Source organism: Mustelus asterias, chromosome 10 (genome assembly GCF_964213995.1).
Source record: "Mustelus asterias chromosome 10, sMusAst1.hap1.1, whole genome shotgun sequence".
Classification (NCBI taxonomy): Eukaryota; Metazoa; Chordata; class Chondrichthyes; order Carcharhiniformes; family Triakidae; genus Mustelus; species Mustelus asterias.
In genome coordinates this window covers 124,431,980-124,454,522 of record NC_135810.1, presented here as the reverse complement: position 1 = coordinate 124,454,522, position 22,543 = coordinate 124,431,980, and the positions used below count along the sequence as shown (strand labels likewise).

The 22,543-nt window shown below is 46.0% G+C and overlaps 2 protein-coding genes across 2 annotated transcripts in view; one reads left to right on the top strand and one right to left on the bottom strand.

Annotated features, from left to right (window-relative positions):
- LOC144499965 (interleukin-1 receptor type 2-like) overlaps nucleotides 1-22,543 on the top strand; it is a 1,647,203-nt gene that overhangs the window by 1,271,589 nt on the left and 353,071 nt on the right. The window lies entirely within an intron of this gene.
- LOC144499962 (sialidase-3-like) lies at nucleotides 553-22,204 on the bottom strand. The gene is made up of 3 exons (XM_078222697.1): nucleotides 22,112-22,204; nucleotides 19,661-19,872; nucleotides 553-8,434 (listed from the first exon to the last, which is right to left on the bottom strand). Exons 2-3 carry the CDS (start codon nucleotides 19,859-19,861, stop codon nucleotides 7,499-7,501), a joined length of 1,137 nt encoding a protein of 378 aa, XP_078078823.1. The 5' UTR covers nucleotides 19,862-19,872; nucleotides 22,112-22,204; the 3' UTR covers nucleotides 553-7,498.

Below are 22,543 nucleotides of genomic sequence, written 5' to 3'. Positions count from 1 at the left end.
AAAGAACTCTTTATTCCTAAACGCATGCTCCCTCTTGTCATGCCAACCTTGTATATATTTGGCTAGCATTTATTCTCATCTCTAACTGCCCTTGAGAAGGTGGTGGTGAGTCACCTTTGAACCGCTGCAGTCTATGTGATGTAGGTACACCCATATTGCTGTTAGGGAGGGCGCTCCAGAATTTTGACCCAGCAACAATGAGGGAACGACAATATATTTCCAATTCAGAATGGTGAGTGGCTTGGAGTAGAACTTCCAGATGGTGGTGTTCTCAGCTTTCTGCTGCCCTTGTTCAAGATGATAGCGGTCAGGGGCTTGGAAGGTGTCCTTGTGTGGTTGGTGCCATACTTTGTTTTATTATACTCTGATGAAGCATGTTGGGCAGTTTATTACATTAAAGGTGCTCTGTAAATATATGTTGTTGCAACAGGTTAAGTTGTACAAAGAGGTACACTCCTTGTTAAGCCTGCAAGTGGGAAGTCACACTTTCAGTGAAGATAAGTGGGCTTGGAATTCAGGCTGAGAATCAATAAACTTACACAAAAACAGTGATTATATATGTTTTATTTTTTCAAATAGAGGCTAACAGCAAATTAAAATGTAAGACATTAGAATTCAAAGAATTGATCAGAGAGAGAGGCCAATGATTGAAAAGCAGTGAAAGGACATTAGAATTTCAGTTGCAGCTGAGAGGAGGTTGAACATTCAGCAAAAACAATGTCTTTAAAGGACAGATACCACTTAGTCGGGCAAGGAACCCACTGGAAAGTGGGATTAGTGTTGTCAGATCTTTGTTGACCAGCATGGATACGATAGGCTGAATGGCCTCCTTCTGTGCTGTAAACATCTTTGAATTTATTAATAGAACAATCACCACTGTCCACCCAGCCACATTTACCACCAATTCACAGCCTTGCACAGGCTGTTTCTAGGAAATGTGGGCCATCTTATTGGAGAATGGGCCTGGAATCTGCAGCTGAGATATCCTGGGGGAGGCTTGGGTTGTGCCTTGAATGTTCTCTATTGCAATGAGTCAAAACAGAAAGCATTTCCAGAAACATGCCACTCTTACCCAGCCAGTAGTTATGCTTCTAGAATATTGTTATTCCTTTCTCCCTTCTGATTTGATTGCTTGTTTCCAGTGGAAACAACCTTGGCTGACTCAAGGTCTTTGCAATCCCATGAAGGTCAGTGAAAGATTACGGGAAGAAAAATTTTGAACCACTTTTGAATTTTGGCCAAAAATTGATAAAGATGTATTGGAAAGGCTGGCTGACCTTAAAGTCAATAAGTCATTAGAACCAAATGAGATGTATCAAAGGTTACTGAGGAGAGTAAGAATGGAGATTGCAGAAGCCCTATCTTCCAATCCTCAATAGATAGAGGGATGATGACAAAGGACTGGAAATTTGATAATGTTACACCCTGGTTTAAAAAAAATAATCCCAGTAACTAAAGGCCAATCAGTCTAACCTTAATGATGGGGAAGTCTCCTAGGCCCAATCATCTTCAGCTGCTTTCATCAATGACCTTCCCTCTGTCACAAGGTCAAAAATGGGGATGTTCATTGATGATTGCACAATGCTCAGCACTATTTGTGACTCCTCAAATACTGAAACAGTTCATGTTCAAATGCAGCAAGCCCTGGACAGTACCAAGGTTCGGGCTGACAAGTGGCAAATAACGTTCATGCCACCCAATTGTCAGGCAATGTCATCTCTAATAAGAGAATGGTCAAATTTCCCAGTATCAATATCTTGGGAGCTCCCATTGACCAGAAATTGAACTAGACTAGCCAGATAAATACTGTGGCTACAAGAGCAAATCAAAAGCCGGGGATTATGCAGTGAGCAACTCACCTCCTGACTCCCCAGAGGTACAAAGTCGTGCCTTCATTGTAAATCCTCAAGTATCAGGATTTCAGGCACGGATGTCAACAGGCCATACGGGATTTTCCATTGATACATTGAAATGGTTTGAGAATCCAATGAAGCTGACTGACCTCCAATGCTTGGATTCCTGAAATGTGCTCTATGTGCTCCTGATATCTGGCGCACAAAGTTTGAAACTGGAATTGCGAGTTTATAGAACCTACCCATGCAAGCTTCAGCAATGATATTTGATTTGTATTTGATACTGAACCCAAACTCAAGAAGGCTTACCCAGTTTTTGCATTTATTATTAATTTTTTAATGGAATTTTCTTTCTTCCATCACTGGGATTCACTGCTTTCCCCATGGCAATTTTCTAAGTGGTGGGAGGGAGGGAGGCAGCTCACTGTTGGTTGACGGTGGGATCTTCTGGTCCTGCTGCTGTCAATGGGAATTCCCACTGATTCCACCCCACACGGCTGGGAAACATGGCAGAGATATGCTGTTGTCGGGACCCGAAGGACAACGGCGTTAAAGCCGGAAGATTGCAGCCCTGAGCTATTTTATTAATTGGTAGAACTAAATATTTATTGTACCACCTACAATTGTTGAAAAATATGAACTGATTTTAGGCACGTAGCTGAGAAGGGTAAAAGCTATTAATTAACAATTGGGGTGTTTTTTTCATGGCTGGTGACAGTGGGAAAACATCCAAACGCCAACGATCAGCCAGTTTGGAAAAGTTGTTGATCAATCTGATATCAGCTGCACCCCTAGATATTGTGAAAAGTCTTAAAAATTGTTGTCTACAGCCCACCGTCTACAAGATACAAGTCAGGATTGTGATGGAAAACTTCATTTGCCTGGATGGGTGCAGCATCACTCAACAAGCTCAACACCATCTGGGACAAAGCAACCTATGTGATTGGCACCCCATCCACAACCTTCAACATCTACCTCCTTCTACCACTAACACACAGTGGCAGCAGTGTGTATCAACTACAAGGTGCACTGCAGCAACTCACCTCGGCTTCTTCAATACCACCTTCCAAACCCACGACCTTTACCATCTAGAATAAGGGCAACAGACACATGGGAACACCACCAGCTGCAAGTTCTACTCCAAGCCACACTCCATCCTCACTTGGAAACATATCGCCGTTCCTTCAGTGTCACTGGGTCAAAATCCTGGAACTCCATCCCTAACAGCACTGTGGGTGTAGCTACACCACGTGAACTGTAGCGGTTCAAGAAGGCAGCTCACCACCACCTTCTCAAAGGTAATAATAGGGCAATAAATGTTAATCTAGCCAGACTCACCCAGATGGGGTTGATGGGGTAATGTGGATGATGTGTTGTACATGAACTTGAAAAAGGTATTTAATAAAGTGCCACATTACAGGCTTGTCAGCAAAGTTAAAAATTAGAATTAGAATCACTACAGTGCAGAAGGAGGCCATTCAGCCCATCAAGCCTGCACAGACAACAACCCCACCCGGGCCTTATCCCCTTAACCCTATGTATTTACCCTGCCAATCCCCTTGACACTAAGGGGCAATTTAGCATGGCCACTCAACCTAACCCGCACATCTTTAAATGTAGGAGGAAACTGGAGCACCTGGAGGAAACCCAGGCAGACACGGGGAGAACGTGCAGACTCTGCACAGACAGTGACCCGAGGCTAGAATTGAACCCGGATCCCTGCTGCTGTGAGGGAGCAGCGCTAACCTCTGTGCCAGCGATATTAGGGACTGTCTTTAAATAGCTGAAACTAAAATACCTAAAAAAGATAACAGATAGGGAACAAGGATAAAGGAGTAAAGAAAAAGCAAATCTAAAAGCAGAACCAGGTGGTTAAAAGACTGTAAGAGCGGAGTTCAAATTTATATTTCCTAAGAAAATCTGAACAGCTGTTTGGGTGAGTATAGTTCCGTAGGTACTTAAACAAAGAACAGTGCAGCACAGGAAAAAGCCCTTCGGTCCACCAAGCCTGCGCCGATTACGTTTTCCTATCTACACCAACCACCTATATCCCTCTATTCCCAATCTATTCTCGTGCCTATCCAGGTAAGTCTTAAATGTCGCTAACGTTTCTCAATCACCTCACTTGGCAGTGCATTCCAGGCCCCCACCACTTTCTATGTAAACAACTTCCCCCACACATCTTCACTGAACCTTTCCCTCCTTAGCTTGAACTTGTGCTCCCTTTAATTGTCATTCCTGCCCTGGGAAAAAGCTTCCAACTGTTCATCTATGCCCCTCATAATTTAATAAACTTTTATCAGGTTGCCCCCTCAGCCTCCATCTTTCCAGGGAGAACAATCCCAGTTTATTCAATCTCTAATGCCCTCATACCAGGCAACATCCTGGTAAACATTTTCTGTACTCTCCTTCTGGTAGCGTGCTGACCAGAATTGGACACAGTATTCCAAATGTGGCCTAACCAACGTTTTATACAACTGTAACATAATTTGCCAATTTAAGTTTATTTATTAGTGTCACAAGTAGGCTTACATTAACACTGCAGTGAAGTTACTGTGAAAACCCCCTTTTATAACACTTCTATACTCGATGCCCCGTCCGATAAAGGCAAACATGCCATATGCTTTCTTCACCACCTTTTCCACCTGTGCTACCGCTTTTAAGGATCTGTGGACCTGGACTCCCAGATCTCTCTGCCTATGCTCCGGATTGTTCTACCATTTATTTTATAGTTTCCACCTGAATTGGATCTACCAAAATGCATCACCTCGCATTTGTCCAGATTAAATTCCATCTGCTATTTCTCCGCCCAATTTCCCACCTATCTATATCCTGTTGTATTCTCTGATCTGTATATCTTCATCACTATCCGCAACTCCAGCAATCTTAGTATCATCTGCAAACGTGCTAATCAGACCAACTACGTTTTTTTCCAAGTCATCTATATGTATTACAAAGAGCAGAGGTCCCAACACTGATCCCTGCGGAACACCACTAGTTACAAACCTCCATTCAGAAAAACACTCTTCCACCACTACCCTGTCTTCTATACTACTGCTATTGGTTCTAATTAAGGTATCATTCTGTGATTCGTATTGCAGAGAAGGGCCCTAGTTGATATTATTTGATATTAAAAGGATTAATTTAACTTAAAGGGGTAGGACATGGTAAGAGAGCTCCAAGCCATGGCCTGCTCTTCTTGCTCCATGTGGGAGACTAGAAACGTTTCCAGTTCCCAGGATCAGCTTGTGTGCAAGAAGTGTCTCCAGCTGCAGCTCCTGGAAGCCTGAAGCTTCTATTTTCTATGTAATGGAATAAAGAAACAGTGGAAATTGGGATGAGTGATGGGAAACACTAGTGGTGAACAAGTACTTGTCAAAGACTGGAAGAAGTATGTAGTGGAGTTCCCCAGGTGGAGGTATCAGGACCACTGCTTTTTTTGATCTAGATTAATAATCTAGACTTGAGTGTACTGGCACAATTTCAAAATGTGCAGGTGACAAAACTTGTTAACAATGTGGAGGGTAGTGGTAGATTCCAAGAGGACATAGGTTGGTGTAATGGGTGGACACATGGTGGATGAAATTTAATGAAGAGAAGTGCAACATGATACATTTTGTTGAAAGAATGGGGAGAAGCAACATAAAGGGTACAATTCTAAAGTGGGTGCAGGGATAGAGGGACTTGGGTACATATATGCACAAATCAGAGAAGGTGGCAGGTCAGGTTGAGAAAGTGGTTGAAACACAAAGGGGATCTGGGCTTTTTCAATAGGGAGAGTACAAAAGCAAGGAAATTATGATATACTTTTGTATAAAACACTGGTTTGGCCTCAGCTGGAGTATTGTGTTCAAATCTGGGCACCAATCTTTAGGAAGGTCATGAAGGCATTAGAGAAGGTGCCGAATAGACATATAAGAATGGTCCCAGAGATGAGGAACTTCAGTTATGTAGATAGATTGGAGAAGCTGGGATATTTCTTCCCTGAGAAGGCTGAAGAAGAGATTTGATAGTATTCCAAATCAGGACCAGTCTAGAAAGAGTTTTTAAAAGCAATATCATAGAATGGAACTGCTGCTGGCTGGGCCAGCATTTGTTGCCCATCCCTAATTGCCTTTGAGAAGGTGGTGGTGAGCTGCCATTTTGAGCCTCTGCAGTCCATGTGGTGTAGGGACACCCACAGTGCTGTTAGGGATGTTGACCGAGCGACTACGAAGGAACAGTGATATATTTCCAAGTCAGGATGGTGAGTGGTTTGGAGGGGAACCTCCAGGTGGTGGTGGCATTCCATGTGTCTGCTGCCTTTGCCCTTCTAGATGGAGGTGGTCATGGGTTCGGAAGGTTCCATCAAAGGAGCCTTGGTGATTAAGAATATATATGGAGAAACTGTCTCATTGGTGAAATGGTTGAGAACCAGACAACATTGATATTAGGTGAGTGGCACACAAACTAAATGGCACGTGAGGAGAAACCTGTTTATGCAGCGAGTGGTCAGGATCTAAGTGTTTGCTGGAGACAGATTCAATCAAGGTTTTCAAACGGAAATTGGATAATTATCTGAAAAAAGAAATCTGTAGGACAATGGGGAAAAGGTTGTGAGCGAACCTAGCCGAGTGCCAACAGGGTCAGGATGGGCTGAATGGCCTCCTGTGCTGTAATGATCTATATACTTATCTAATTTCCCCCTTCAATGTTGTTCGCCCATTTAGTATCAAATTCCACATTCCCCTTGCTCTCTACAGTTATTGCCCCTCCAAGTGTAATGAGCTGGAAAATACTGCTGGGGTTTCTCACCCAGATCACTATCATGCTGCACAAGTCAGGGTGTATGCTCAGAACTTGACTGAAGTGTGATGCTATTCAGGGCAAATATAATGCACCAAGTAGGTTCATGCACAAAAAAGTAAGCTGTTTCTGAAAGAGAAATGGGCACCTTCAGAAGCAGAAAGAAAATGAAAACAAAATAAACGTGTTGGCACACATTCACACACTTATTCAGTCACCCAGACACGCACCCATATTTGTCAATCTCATAGACACACATACTAAGTCACGCATGCGCATGCATAGTCACACATTCAGCCACATACATCTAATCTTGTTCTCACACTGTGCACAAAGGCTCACACACATGCATTCCCATAGTCACATTCTTTCACACATATATACACAGACACATACATTTGTGTGTGAAAGTGAGCCAATGTGCTCAAACTCACATATGCATTCTGGTACAATCATACGTGCACACACACACACGTATATTTGCATACTTAACACAAGCACAAGTATCTACACGCAATCAAACTCTCACAGCATACACGCAAAATCATGAACACACATGCAGACACACCATTTGCTTGCAAATATTTGCATGAACCAGCACTCTCTCAATTCACGTGCACTCAAACATTAACACATGCTCTCAGTGCATTCTCACTTGTGCATATATTCACTTACACACACAATCATGCAGACACTCTCTGTCACACTAACAATCACCTTCTCTCTCTCAGATACTTAACACTGTCTTAAGATCTGGAAAGATTATTTCTGAATACTGACAAGATAGAAGGATGATTGTGGTTGTGCCTCGAGAAGATGTTCTCTACTACATCCTTAATGGTGAAGAGACAGAAAGCAATTTATTCCCAGAAATCTGTAACACCGCACTCATAAAGACAAGCAAAGGTTTCCGTCTCATCGAGGCAGGCGAGGTCAGAATAACCACTAGGCCCATTCTCGATGATCCAAGGTCCGTGCCAGTGTTTAGGCTTCAGGGGCATCTGATTGATGTAAATACCCAGGTTGGTCCGATTGTGTTTACGAAAGAAACAGCAAGATTCACCAGTTGGGTGTGTATACATGAGCCAGGACGTCTTGACTAATGGGTTAGGCCTATCGGACTTCATGCCGATTGACTTTGGGGGATGGAAGCTCACTACGCTCCCCTGACACCCACCCTTCGTCTCTGACAGTCCTGTGGCTAAGCGGGCAATTTCGAAGTGGCCGAGGTTCAGGCTCAAAGCCTCCACCCTGCAGCAACATTTTGTCCGGGCATTGCAGTACAGCAGCTGGTAGTTGTCTGTGGTGGTGATCTCCGCTATTTCACACTCCAGCGTCTGGTACTCAGTTATTGGCTCTGCCACTTTCCAGCTGTCTCCACCATCATCACTGTATAAGTAAAATGAGTGGGGCTGTGTAAAAAACCAAGTTGGGATCAGACGGTACCTCCGCTTGATGATGTATGCATATGCGGGGACTATCAGCTTCCCTTGCTGTGTCTGCACACCGTGACCAGGCCCCACCCCAAACGTGGCCCACTTGTTGATTTGGTTGCTGAGGACACTGTGCGTCAGATCTGTCAGCTTACCCCAGCTGATGCCAGCATCTCGGCTCAGCACATAGCACAACCTGGTGTGATTCTTCCCCTCACAAATCTGCTGTGATTCTGAGACTCCGTTCTTGATGAAGAGAAAGAACAAGTATATCACTCCACATTTCCGCTCGTACACAGGGCATGGGTTCATTGTCCGATAGCCTCGCAGCTTAATCATTTCCAATGGTACTGGCTCCTCCCACTAGGAACAAGGAACAGAACTCGATCAGGAAACAAGTTACCCTCCACAAAACATGCAAAAAGTCTTTGATCTCTCTCTCCTCCAGTCTCCATCTCTCTCTCCCCACTCCATTTCCCATCTCTCTCCCTCCTCCATTTCTTATCTCTATGTCCTTCAATCTCTGATCTCTCCCAATGTTCTCCAATCTTTATTCATTCATGGGACATGGACATCGCTGTCCAGCATTTATTGCCCATCCCTAGTTGCCCAAGGGCAGTTGAGAGCCAACCCCATTTCTGTGACTCTGGAGTCACATGTAGGCCAGACCAGGTAAGGACGGCAGATTTCCTTCCCTAGAGGACATTAGTGAACCAGATGGGTTTTTCCAACAATTGACAATGGTTTCATGGTCATCAGTAGATTCTTAATTCCAGATTTTTTTTACTGAATTCAAATTCCACCAGCTGCCATGGCGGGATTCAAACCCGGGTCCCCAGAACATTGGCTGAGTTTCTGGATTGATAGTCTAGCGATAATACCACAAGGTCACTGCCTCTCCTTAAACTCTCAAACTCTCTCCATTTTCTCCGTCTGTTTGTTGCCCTTTACCTTGCCTACTTTATGGTCACCACTCCTACTAATAATCCTCTCTTCTCCTCCCATCCCTTAACCCATCCCCTCCTCCTCCCAGTACCCTTAGGCTTAAAAATCCAGCCCAGCTCACTGCCTGCTGCTTCAACTCACCCCTTCTGGAAGAGGCGGCTGAGGGACTTCACTGGTGCATTCTGGGAGAAGTCGGACCAGCAACATTTACCAAGAAGTGGGAAGCAGAAGATCTGGGTGTCAAGGAGTGGTCTCTTCCGGGGCAGATGGGACCTGTACAAGAAGGACGGGTTGCATCTAAACTGGAGGGGCACAAATATTCTGGCCGGGAGGTTTGCTAGTGTCACACGGGAGGATTTAAACTAGTTTGGCAGGGAGTGGGACCCAAAGCAAAGGTGAATTAGCTGAAGGGGGACCAGAGAGTAGCGCCAGTAAGACTCGGAAAAACAGCAGGCAGGGTGAGGTTGCTAATCAGAGAGGGTCTGGTGGACTGAAGTGCATTTGTTTCAATGCGAGAAGTGTCACAGGTAGGGCAGATGAACTTAGTTTTTCGTACTAATTCAAGCTCTATGATGTAGTTGCCATTACAGAGACTTGGTTAAGGGAAGGACAGGATTGGCAGCTTAACATTCCAGGATATAGATGTTTCAGGCGGGATAGAGGGGGATGTAAAAGGGGTGGGGGAGTTGCACTACTGGTTAAGGAGAATATCACAGCTGTACTCCGGGAGGACACCTCGGAGGGCTCATACAGCGAGGCAATATGGGTGGAGCTCAGGAATAGGAAAGGTGTAGTCACAATGTTGGGGGTTTACTATAGGCCACCCAACTACCAGCGTGAGATTGAGGAACAGATGTGTAGGGAGATTTTGGCAAGGTGTAAAAGTAACAGGGTTGTGGTGTTGGGAGATTCCCCTATATTAACTGGGACTCACTTAGTGCTAGGGGCGTGGATGGGGCAGGGTTTGTAAGGAGCATCCAGGAGGGCTTCCTGAAACAGTATGTAGATAGTCCAACTAGGGAAGGAGAGACCTGGACCTGGTATTGGGGGATGATCCCGGCCAGGTGGTCGATGTTTCAGTAGGGGAGCAGTTCAGGAACAGTGACCACAATTCAGTAAGCTTTAAGGTACTGATGGATAAAGATAAGTGTAGTCCTCAAGTTAAGGTGCTAAATTGGGGGAAGGCTAATTACAACAATATTAGGCAGGAACTGAAGAATGTAGATTGGGGACAGATTTTTGAGGGCAAATCAACATCTGGCATGTGGGAGGCTTTCAAGTGTAAGTTGATAGGGATTCAGGATCGGCACATTCCTGTAAGGATGAAGGATAAGTATGGCAAGTTTTGGGAACCTTGGATAACGAGAGATATGGTGAGCCTAGTCAAAGAGAAAAAGGTCAAAGCTAGGAGGCTGGGAACACACGAAGCAAGTGTGGAATATAAGGAAAGTAGAAATAAACTTAAGCAAGGAGTAAGAAGAGCTAAAAGGGGTCATGAAAAAGCATTGGCCAGCAGGATTAAGGAAAATCCCAAGGCTTTTTACACATATATAAAGAGCAAGAGGGTAGCCAGGGAGAGGGTTGGCCCACCCAAGGACAAGGGAGGGAATCTATGTGTGGAGCCAGAGGAAATGGGCGTGGTATTAAATGAGTACTTTGCGTCAGTATTCACCAAAGAGAAGGACTTGGTGGATGATGAGTCTGGGAAAGGATGTGTAGATAGTTTGAGTCATGTTGACATAAAAAGGAGGTATTGGGGTTCTTGAGAAACATTAAGGTAGACAAGTCCCCAGGGCCTGATGGGATATACCCCAGAATACTGAGAGAGGCAAGAGAGGAAATTGCTGGGGCCTTGAGAAAAATCTTTGTATCCTCACTGGCTACAGGGGAGGTCCCAGAGGATTGGAGAATAGTTAACGTTGTTCCTTTGTTTAAGAAGGGTAGCAAGAATAATCCAGGTAATTACAGGCCGGTGAGCCTGACATCAGTGGAAATTATTGGAGAGGATTCTTCGAGACAGGATTTATTCCCACTTGGAAATAAGTGGACGTATTAGTGAGAGGCAACATGGTTTTGTGAAGGGGAGGTCGTGTCTCACGAACTTGATCGAGTTTTTCGAGGAAGTGACGAAGCTGATTGATGAGGGGAGGGCAGTGGATGTTGTCTACATGGACTTCAGTAAGGCCTTTGACAAGGTCCCTAATGGCAGACTGGTGCAGAAGGTGAAGTCGCATGGGATCAGAGATGAGCTGGCAAGGTGGATACAAACTGGCTTGGTCAAAGAAGACAGAGGGTAGCAGTGGAAGGGTGCGTTTCTGAATGGAGGGCTGTGACAAGTGGTGTTCCTCAGGGATCAGTGCTGGGACCTTTGCTGTTTGTAATATATATAAATGATTTGGAGGAAAATGTAACTGGTTTGATTAGTAAGTTTGCGGACGACACAAAGGTTGGTGGATTTGTGGATAGCGATGAGGACCATCAGAGGATACAGCAGGATATCGATCAGTTGGAGACTTGGGCGGAGAGATGGCAGATGGAGCTTAATCCGGACAAATGTGAGGTAATGCATTTTGGAAGGTCTAATACAGATAGGAAATATACAGTAAATGGCAGAACCCTTAGGAGTATTGATAGGCAAAGGGATCTGGGTGTACAGGTACACAGGTCACTGAAAGTGGCAATGCAGGTGGAGAAGGTAGTCAAGAAGGCATACGGCATGCTTGCCTTCATCGGCCGGGATATTGAGTTTAAAAATTGGCAAGTCATGTTGATGTTTTATAGAACCTTAGTGAGGCCGCACTTGGAATATAGTGTTCAATTCTGGTCGCCACACTACCAGAAGGACGTGGAGGCTTTGGAGAGGGTACAGAAAAGATTTACCAGGATGTTGCCTGGTATCGAGGGCATTAGCTATGAGGAGAGGTTGGAGAAACTTGGTTTATTCTCACTGGAGCGACGGAGGTTGAGGGGAGACCTGATAGAAGTCTACAAGATTATGAGAGGCATGGACAGAGTGGATAGTCAGAAGCTTTTTCCCAGGGTGGAAGAGTCAATTACTAGGGGGCACGGGTTTAAGGTGCGAGGGGCAAGTTTTAAAAGAGATGTACGAGGCAGATTTTTTACACAGAAAGTGGTGGGTACCTGGAACTCATTGTCGGGGGAGGTAGTGGAAGCGGATACGGTCGTGACTTTTAAGGGGCGTCTTGACAAGTACATGAATGAGATGGGAATAGAGGGATATGGTCCCCGGAAGCGTAGGGGGTTTGAGTTCAGTCAGGCAGCATGGTCGGTGCAGGCTTGGAGGGCTGAAGGGCCTGTTCCTGTGCTGTAATTTTCTTTGTTCTTTCTTTGTTCCTTGGCCTCAAACTGTTTGGATCGACCTTCCTCACACCCTCCTGCAACAAGTTATGGGCTTTTAAAAAGCTCAAATGGTGTCACCTAAACACTGCTGTGAGATTTAGCCCAACTCCTCTCCTGTGGTCACTCACTTTAGCAATCCTCTGGGCTATGGGCCTTGCACCTTCACTGGGAAGGGTTTTCTCAATATTCCCATTAAAAGGTTTGGGGGGCGAGTGGTTATTCTTTCATGGAATGTGGGTGTCACTGGAAAGGTCAGTGTTTGTTACCCATCCCTAATTGCCCTTCAACTTAGCAGCTTCCTTTGCCCTTTCTGACGCCAGTTAAGAGTTAATCACATTGCTGTAGGTCTGGAGTCACATGTAGGCAGACCAGGTAAGGACAGCAGATTTCCTTCCCTCAAGGACTAGTGAACCAGATGGGTTTTACGACAGTCAATGAGGGCTTCATGGTCATCATCACTAAGTGGAGATGCCGGCGTTGGACTGGGGTAAGCACAGTAAGAAGTCTCACAACACCAGGTTAAAGTCCAACAGGTTTATTTGGTAGCAAATACCATAAGCTTTCGGAGCAATGCTCCTTCGTCAGATGGAGTGGTCTCTGTTCTCAAACAGGGCACAGACACAGAAATCAAATTACAGAATACTGATTAGAATGCAAATCTCTACAGCCAGCCAGGTCTTAAATGCACAGACAATGTGGGTGGAGGGAGCATTCAACACAGGTTAAAGAGATGTGTATTGTCTCCAGACAGTACAGCTTGTGAAATTGTGCAAGTCCAGGAGTCAAGCTGTGGGGGTTACTGATAATGTGACATAAATCCAACATCCCGGTTTAGACCATCCTCATGTGTGCGGAACTTGGCTATCAGTTTCTGCTCAGTGACTGCGCTGAGACCTGGCTGGCTGTAGAGATTTGCATTCTAATCAGTATTCTGTAATTTGATTTCTGTGTCTGTGCCCTGTTTGAGAACAGAGACCACTCCATCTGACGAAGGAGCATTGCTCCGAAAGCTTATGGTATTTGCTACCAAATAAACCTGTTGGACTTTAACCTGGTGTTGTGAGACTTCTTACCATCATCACTAACACAGGCTTTTAATTCAAGAGTTTTGAATTGAATTTAAATTCCACCAGTTGCTGTGGTGGGATTTGGATCCATACATCCAGGGCTTTGGCCTGGGTGTCTGGATTATTAATCCAGTGACATTCCCACAATATCACCATCTCCTGTGATATATGTGTGTGTGTGCGTGTGTGGGGTTGTGGGGGTGGAGGGAGGGGGGGTGCCACATGGAGTGTGGGTGGGAGTTGTGTTGCAGGATTTGGTAGGGGGGGAGGGAGCACTGTGTGAGGGCTGTGTGTGCACTGTGCTGCTTATGAAGCAAACAAAGATTAATACACAGTTTCACAAAAGACAGGTTGATATATTATTATTTATGGGCACTAGCTGTCCTCCCATGCTAGGGGGACGGCAGTGGTAATGTCAGTGAACTATTAATCCAAAGGCCCAGGCTCATGATCTGGGGACATGGGTTCAAATCCCACCATGGCAGCTGGTGGAATTTAAATTCAGTTACTAAATTTAGACTTGAGAAGTCATAAAAACCATCTGGTAAACATGCTTTAGGAAAGGAGATTCACTGCCTTCCCTGGTCTGGTCTGCAAGTGACTCCAGACCCAGGTGATGGATTCTTAAATGCGCTCTGATATCCCCTAGCAAGCCTCTGTTGTATTAACGCCACTACAAAGTCTAGAGAAAGGAATGAAATTGGATGGATCAACTGACATCGACCCAGGGACAGGAAGTGACAATGGAAAATCCAGCCCTGTTCACCCTGCAAAGTCATAGAGTCATAGAGGTTTACAGCATGGAAACAAGCCCTTCGACCCAACTTGCCCATGCTGCCCTTTTTTTTAAACCCCTAAGCTAATTCCAATTGCCCGCATTTGGCCCATATCCCTCTATACCCATCTTACCCATGTAACTATCTAATAGCTTTTTAAAAGACAAAATTGTACCCGCCTCTACTACTACCTCTGGCAGCTTGTTCCAGACACTCTCCACCCTGTGTGTGAAATAATTGCCCCTCTGGACACTTTTGTATCTCTCTCCTCTCACCTTAAACCTATGCCCTCTAGTTTTAGACTCACCCACCTTTGGGAAAAGATATTGACTATCCAGCTGATCTGTGCCCCTCATTATTTTATAGACCTCTATAAGATCACCCTTCAGCCTCCTACGCTCCAGAGAAAAAAGTCCCAGTCTATCCAGCCTCCCTTTATAACTCAATCCATCAAGTCCCAGTAGCATCCTAGTAAAGCTTTTCTGCACTCTTTCTAGTTTAATAATATCCTTTCTACAATAGGGTGACCAGAATTGCACACAGTATTCCAAGTGTGGCCTTACCAATGTCTTGTACAACTTCAACAAGACATCCCAACTCCTGTATTCAATGTTCTGACCGATGAAACCAAGCATGCCGAATGCCTTCTTCACCACTCTGTCCACCTGTGACTCCACTTTCAAGGAGCTATGAACATGTAACCCTAGATCTCTTTGTTCTGTAACTCTCCCCAGTGCCCTACCATTAACTGAGTAAGTCCTGCCCTGGTTCAATCTACCAAAATGCACCACCTCATATTTGTCTAAATTAAACTCCATCTGCCATTCGTCAGCCCACTGGCCCAATTGATCAAGTCCTTGGGACTTTTGCCAAAGTTGGGGGAGCTGTTCCACAGGCCAGTCAAGCAACAGTTTCACATTGCTTATAAAGTGTTCCGTGAGTGTGACACCAGATACCACCATCACCATGGGCGGCACGGTAGCACAGTGGTTAGCACTGCTGCTTCACAGCTCCGGGGACCTGGGTTCGATTCCCGGCTCGGGTCATTGTCTGTGTGGAGTTTGCACATTCTCCTCGTGTCTGCGTGGGTTTCCTCCGGGTGCTCCGGTTTCCTCCCACAGTCCAAAGATGTGCGGGTTAGGTTGATTGGCCATGCTAAAAAATTGCCCCTTAGTGTACTGAGATGTGTAGGTTCGAGGGATTAGCGGGTAAAATATGTAGGGATATGGGGGTAGGGCCTGGGTGGGATTGTGGTTGGTGGGCCGAATGGCCTCTTCCTATGTTTCATTCCTGTTCCTGTCCCACTGACAGAAGAGACACACCAGAGGTGGAGGCAGAGTGGCATATAGTCAGGAGGGAGTTCCCCTGGGAGTTTTCAACATTTACTCTGGAACCCATAAAGGCACATGGTATCAAGACAGACATGTGCAAGGAAACCTCCTGCTGAGTACACAGAAACCAGTTCCACCATTCATTATGATCATGGCTGATCATTCAACTCAATAGCCTGATCCCACCTTCCCCCCCAAGTGTTATATCTAACTGTTTCTTGAAAGCATACAATGTTTTGATCTCAACTGCTTTTCGTGATAGTGAATTCCAAAGGCTGACCACTCACTGAGTGAAGAAATTTCTCCTCATCTCTGTCCTAAACTGTCTACCCTGTATCCCCAGACTGTGATCCCTGGTTCTGGACTCCCTCACCATTGGGAACATCCTTTCTGCATCTACCCTGTCTAGTCCTGTTGGAATTTTGTAGGTTTCTACGAGTTAAGAACATAAGAAATAGGAGCAGGAGTAGGCCATCTAGCCCCTCGAGCCTGCCCCGCCATTCAATAAGATCATGGCTGATCTGAAGTGGATCAGTTCCACTTACCTGCCTGATCCCCATAACTCCTAATTCCCTTACCGATCAGGAATCCATCTATCCGTGATTTAAACATATTCAACGAGGTAGCCTCCACCACTTCAGTAGGCAGAGAATTCCAGAGATTCACCACCCTCTGAGAGAAGAAGTTCCTCCTCAACTCTGTCCTAAACTGACCCCCCTTTATTTTGAGGCTGTGCCCTCTAGTTCTAGCTTCCTTTCTAAGTGGAAAGAATCTCTGCACCTCTACCCTATCCAGCCCCTTCATTATCTTATAGGTCTCTATAAGATCCCCCCTCAGCCTTCTAAATTCCAATGAGTACAAACCCAATCTGCTCAGTCTCTCCTCATAATCAACATCCCTCATCTCTGGTATCAACCTGGTGAACCTTCTCTGCACTCCCTCCAAGGCCAATATATCCTTCCGCAAATAAGGGGACCAATACTGCACACAGTATTCCAGCTGCGGCCTCACCAATGCCCTGTACAGGTGCAGCAAGACATCTCTGCTTTTATATTCTATCTCCCTTGCGATATAGGCCAACATCCCATTTGCCTTCTTGATCACCTGTTGCACCTGCAGACTGGGTTTTTGCGTCTCATGCACAAGGACCCCCAGATCCCTCTGCACAGCAGCATGTTGTAATTTCTTTCCATTTAGATAATAATCCAATTTGCTATTATTTCCTCCAACGTGAATAACCTCGCATTTGTCAATGTTATACTCCATCTGCCAGATCCTCGCCCACTCACTCAGCCTGTCCAAATCTCTCTGCAGACCTTCTACGCCCTCCACACGATTCACTTTTCCACTTATCTTTGTGTCGTCTGCAAACTTTGTTACCCTACACTCAGTCCCCTCCTCCAGATCGTCTATATAAATGGTAAATACTTGAGGCCGCAGTACCGATCCCTGCGGCATGCCACTAGTTATCATCCGCCAACCAGAAAAGTACCCATTTATTCCGACTCTCTGCTTCCTGTCGGACAGCCAATCCCCAATCCACGCTAACACCCTACCCCCAACTCCGTGTGACCCAATCTTCTTCAGCAACCTTTTGTGAGGCACCTTATCAAACGCCTTTTGGAAATCCAAAAACGCCGCATCCACCGGTTCCCCTCTGTCAACCGCACTAGTCACATCTTCATAAAAATCCAACAAGTTCATCAAGCACGACTTTCCCCTCATGAATCCCTGCTGCGTCTGCTTAATCGAACCATTCTTATCCAGATGGCCTGCTATTTCTTCTTTAATAAGACCATAAGACATAGGAGCGGAAGTAAGGCCATTCGGCCCATCGAGTCCACTCCACCATTCAATCATGGTTGATTTCAACTCCATTTACCCGCTCTCTCCCCATAGCCCTTAATGATGGATTCCAGCATTTTCCCAACTACAGACGTTAAGCTAACCGGCCTGTAGTTACTCGCCTTTTGTCTATTTCCTTTTTTAAACAGCGGCGTAACATTAGCCGTTTTCCAATCCGCCGGCACTACCCCAGAATCCAACGAATTTTGATAAATAACCACTAACGCATCTGCTATTACCTCTGACATTTCTTTCAGTACCCTGGGATGCATTCCATCCGGGCCCGGGGACTTGTCCACCTTCAGTCCCGTTAGTCTACCAAGCACTGCCTCCCTGGTAACATTAATTGTATTGAGTACCTCTCCTCCTACCAACCCTCTATCGTTAATATTCGGTAAACTATTTGTGTCTTCCACCGTGAAGACCGACACAAAAAACTTATTTAAAGTTTCAGCCATTTCCTCATTTTCCACTATTAAATCCCCCCTCTCGTCCTCCAAGGGTCCAACATTCACTCTTGCCACTGTATTCCCTTTTATATATTAGTGAAAGCTTTTACTATCATTTTTTATATTTAGAGCTAGCCTAGCTTCATAACCTATCTTTCCTTTCTTTATCGCTTTCTTAGTCGTTTCTTAAAGTTTTCCCAATCTTCCGATTCTCCACTATTTTTGCCCACTCTGTATGCATCGGTCTTTAATTTAATACTCTCAATTTCCTTCGTTATCCACGGCTGGCTATCCCTTTTCTTACAGTCCTTCTTTATCACCGGAATATATTGTTGCTGAGTACTGAAAAGGATCTTTTCCCACCTAATTCTTCTAAACTCCAGCAATTACAATCCTAATCAACTCAATATCTCCTCATACCTCAGTTTTCCAGGTCTTTTGCTTTAAAATGTTTCCCACTACTGAAGTCAGGCTTACTCATCTGTAATTCCTTGTTTTCGTTCTACCTACCTTTTTAAATAGTGGCAATACATTAGCTCGCCTCCAATCTGTAGGAACTGTTCCAGGGTCTATTGAATCTTGGAAGATGACCACCAATGCATCCGCCATCTCTTGGACCACTTTCTTAAGTCGGCTGGGATGTAGATTATCAGGCCCTGGAGATTTAATGGCCTTCAATCCCATCAATTTCCCCAACACCATTTCTCTACTAATACTGATCTCCTTCCATTCCTTCCTTTCACTAACTCTGTGTCCCCCAACCTTTCTGGTATGTTATTTATGTCCTCCTTTGTGAAGACAGAACCAAAGTATGTATTCAGTTGGTCACCATTTCTTTGTTCTCTATTATAAATTCCCTTCTTTCTGACTGTAAGGGACCTACATTTGTCTTCACCAATCTTTTTCTCCTCATATACCTATAGAAACTTTTACAGTCGGTTTTCCTGTTCCCTACAAGCTTACTCTCATACTCTATTTCCCCCTTCTTACTCAGTCCCTTGGTCTTTTTCAGGAAGAGAGTTCCAGAGACTCTCAACCCTCAGAGAAAAAAAATTGTCTCATCATTTTAAATGGAGAACCCCTTACTTTTAAACAGTGACCCAGAGTTTTAGGTTCTCCCACAGATGGAAACATCCTCTCCACATCCATCCTGGTCAGACCCCTCAAGATCTTGTATGTCTCAAACATGTCACCTCTTACTCTGCTGAACTCCAGCGGATACAAGCCTAGCCTGTCCAACCTTTCCTCACAATTTACCCATTCCAGGTATTAGTTAAGTCAACCTTCTGTGGATTGCTTCCAACACATTTAAATAAGGTGACCAATACTGTACACAGTACTCTGGGTGTGGTCTCACTATATATGACTGTGTAACTGAATCATAACGTCCCTACCTTTGTGTTCAATTCCCCTTGCAATAAATTATAGCATTTTATTTGTTTTCCTAATTATTTGCTGCACCTGCATATCAGCCTTTTGTGACTCAAGCACTAGGACACCCAGATCCCTCTGCATTGCAGAGCTCTGCAATCTCTCACTATTTAGATCATGTGGTTCTCTTTTATTTTCCCTGCCAAAATGGACACCAGTTGGCTTTTTGCAACAATGCAACAGCTTCATGGTCAGTTTTGCTGAGATGGGTTTTCTATTTTCAAAAACTAAATTTAATATTCAAGCTTCCCACAGTTAGATTTGCATTCAAGATTACTCAACCTCCATCCATCTATACTACCCTACCCTTTCTATCTTGTTTCAAGAAATACTTGTGTCATTTTGAATTTAACAGGACGCGCTTCCAATTATGGATGATACATACGTTCACTGATCCCTTGATAAGCTTCCCTCTCCTCATTACCAGAATCCTTGCATCCACATCTCGGGCAGAGGCTCGTTTCTCTGCAAAGGCTAAAAAGGTTTTGTGTTCTTTGAGGTAGAGAAGTGAGGGAATGCGATACACATCTCCATTCCTTTTACTCTCAAACAGAGTGTATCTACTCGGTAGATGTCCAGCCGACATAATTACAGTGCCTGCAACAAAGAAAATGGAGAGGAAAAAACATTTCCTGTGTCTTCCCAGTACATCAATAAATAAATAAAATGATGGCAGGTGTTACTGTGGATGACCAATTCTCTCCTGCAGAGGAAAGCACAGCCATTATTAAATAACAACATAAGAACTAGGAGCAGAACCCTGGAGACTGCTCTGCCATTCAATATGATCATGGGTGATCTTTAGCTTCATCCCCACTTCCCTGACTGCCCCTCATGGCCATCAATTCCCCGAGCATGGAACTCCTCTCACTGGCCACAAAGGTGTCAGGAACAGTTGTGCATGCAAACTCGGCCAGCACTATAGCCCAAGATGGCTGGTGCGTGTCACTTCTGGTCCCAGGCCAGTTTAACACTTCAAAAAAAGGTAAGTTTAACACTCAATTTTAACCACAAAACAATATTTTTCTTTCAATTTATTGGAACAAGTTGAATGTTTTGTGCCAGGAGTTCCGACACAGTTCGGCTACCTCGGTTGATTGATAATGGTCGTGATAAAATCATACAGCGCAGAAGAGGCCCTTCGGTCCATTGAGTCCACACTGACACATTAGAAACACCTGAACTTCCACCTAATCCCATCTGCCAGCACTCAGCACATCATAACATTCAGAGTTATGGGCCAAGTGCTCATCCAAATACTTTTCAAAGGATGTGAGGCAATCCACCTCTACCACCCCTCACTGGCAGTGCATTCTAGACCGTCAGCACCCTTTGGGTGAAAAGGATTTTTTGATTCTATTTGATTTGTTACATGTACTTGGATACAGTGAAAAGTATTGTTCCCTGCACGCTATACAAAGCATACCATTCATAGAGTACATGGGGAGAAGGAAAACACTGAAGCAGTGATTTATACACTTTCCTGTACTTTTGGAGCTTGCATTGTAAGAGTTGCGGGTGCGCGGGGTCAGGAGGGCAATGATGTAATTGGGGAAGGGGACTGACATCACCGAGGGGGGCAGGGGGGGCGGGGAGCAAACACACAATTGCAAGATAATTACAGATTGGAATGTGAAGAATGGTTGGAATGCGAGACTTTACAGGTAAACAAGCGAGCTTCACCGGTTCACATTTTTGAGACAGCTTGCCCTTCCAGGGTAATCTGAGGTGGAGAGCGCATTTTGTAGGGCTGAAAGTGACAACCTTGGGCCCGTTCATGAGTTTGCACACTATACAGCGTTAACTGATTGGATCAGGGTAGCCATTATCCTGCAGGATGTTGTGGCAGTTAAATATTAATCTCCATTAATTGGTGCATTCTCCAGCACTGTCAGAGGGTCAGTACTGAGGGAGTGCCGCACTGTCAGAGGGTCAGTACTGAGGGAGTGCCGCACTGTCAGAGGGTCAGTGCTGAGGGAGTGCTGCACTGTCAGAGGGTCAGTGCTGAGGGAGTGCCGCACTGTCAGAGGGTCAGTACTGAGGGAGTGCTGCACTGTCAGAGGGTCAGTACTGAGGGAGTGCCGCACTGTCAGAGGGTCAGTACTGAGGGAGTGCTGCACTGTCAGAGGGTCAGTACTGAGGGAGTGCTGCACTGTCAGAGGGTCAGTACTGAGGGAGTGCCGCACTGTCAGAGGGTCAGTACTGAGGGAGTGCTGCACTGTCAGAGGGTCAGTGCTGAGGGAGTGCCGCACTGTCAGAGGGTCAGTGCTGAGGGAGTGCCGCACTGTCAGCGGGTCAGTACTGAGGGAGTGCCGCACTGTCAGAGGGTCAGTACTGAGGGAGTGCCGCACTGTCAGAGGGTCAGTACTGAGGGAGTGCCGCACTGTCAGAGGGTCAGTACTGAGGGAGTGCCGCACTGTCAGAGGGTCAGTACTGAGGGAGTGCCGCACTGTCAGAGGGTCAGTGCTGAGGGAGTGCCGCACTGTCAGAGGGTCAGTACTGAGGGAGTGCCGCACTGTCAGGGGGTCAGTACTGAGGGAGTGCCGCACTGTCAGAGGGTCAGTGCTGAGGGAGTGCCGCACTGTCAGAGGGTCAGTACTGAGGGAGTGCCGCACTGTCAGAGGGTCAGTACTGAGGGAGTGCCGCACTGTCAGGGGGTCAGTACTGAGGGAGTGCCGCACTGTCAGAGGGTCAGTGCTGAGGGAGTGCCGCACTGTTTGAGGTGCGGTCTTTCACATGAGACTTTAAACTGAGGCCTGCCGCGTCTCAGACGGGCCGGGGGCGGATCCGCTCTCAAGGGCCCAGAAAAACACCCGCCGCCAGTGATCAATCTCACCGATTTTGCACCGCCGCGGATCCCGATCCCGAGCCTCCGCCTTTATTTCAGTTGAAGCGACACTTTCCCTCAGGTGCCGCCGCCAAGGAACCCGCCCCAACGGAGCATGCGCAGCACTGTGGGAATTGTCGTTTCTCCTCATTACTCCCCTACCCCCCCCAGCTTGCCCTCATCCCCCCCTCCCCAACCCCCCCCACCCACATCCCCCCCTCCCCAACCCCCCCCACCCACATCCCCCCCTCCCCAACCCCCCCACCCACATCCCCCCCCTCCCCAACCCCCCCCACCCACATCCCCCCCCTCCCCAACCCCATTCCCCCCACCCACATCCCCCCCTCCCCAACCCCCCCCACCCACATCCCCCCCCTCCCCAACCCCATTCCCCCCACCCACATCCCCCCCTCCCCAACCCCCCCCACCCACATCCCCCCC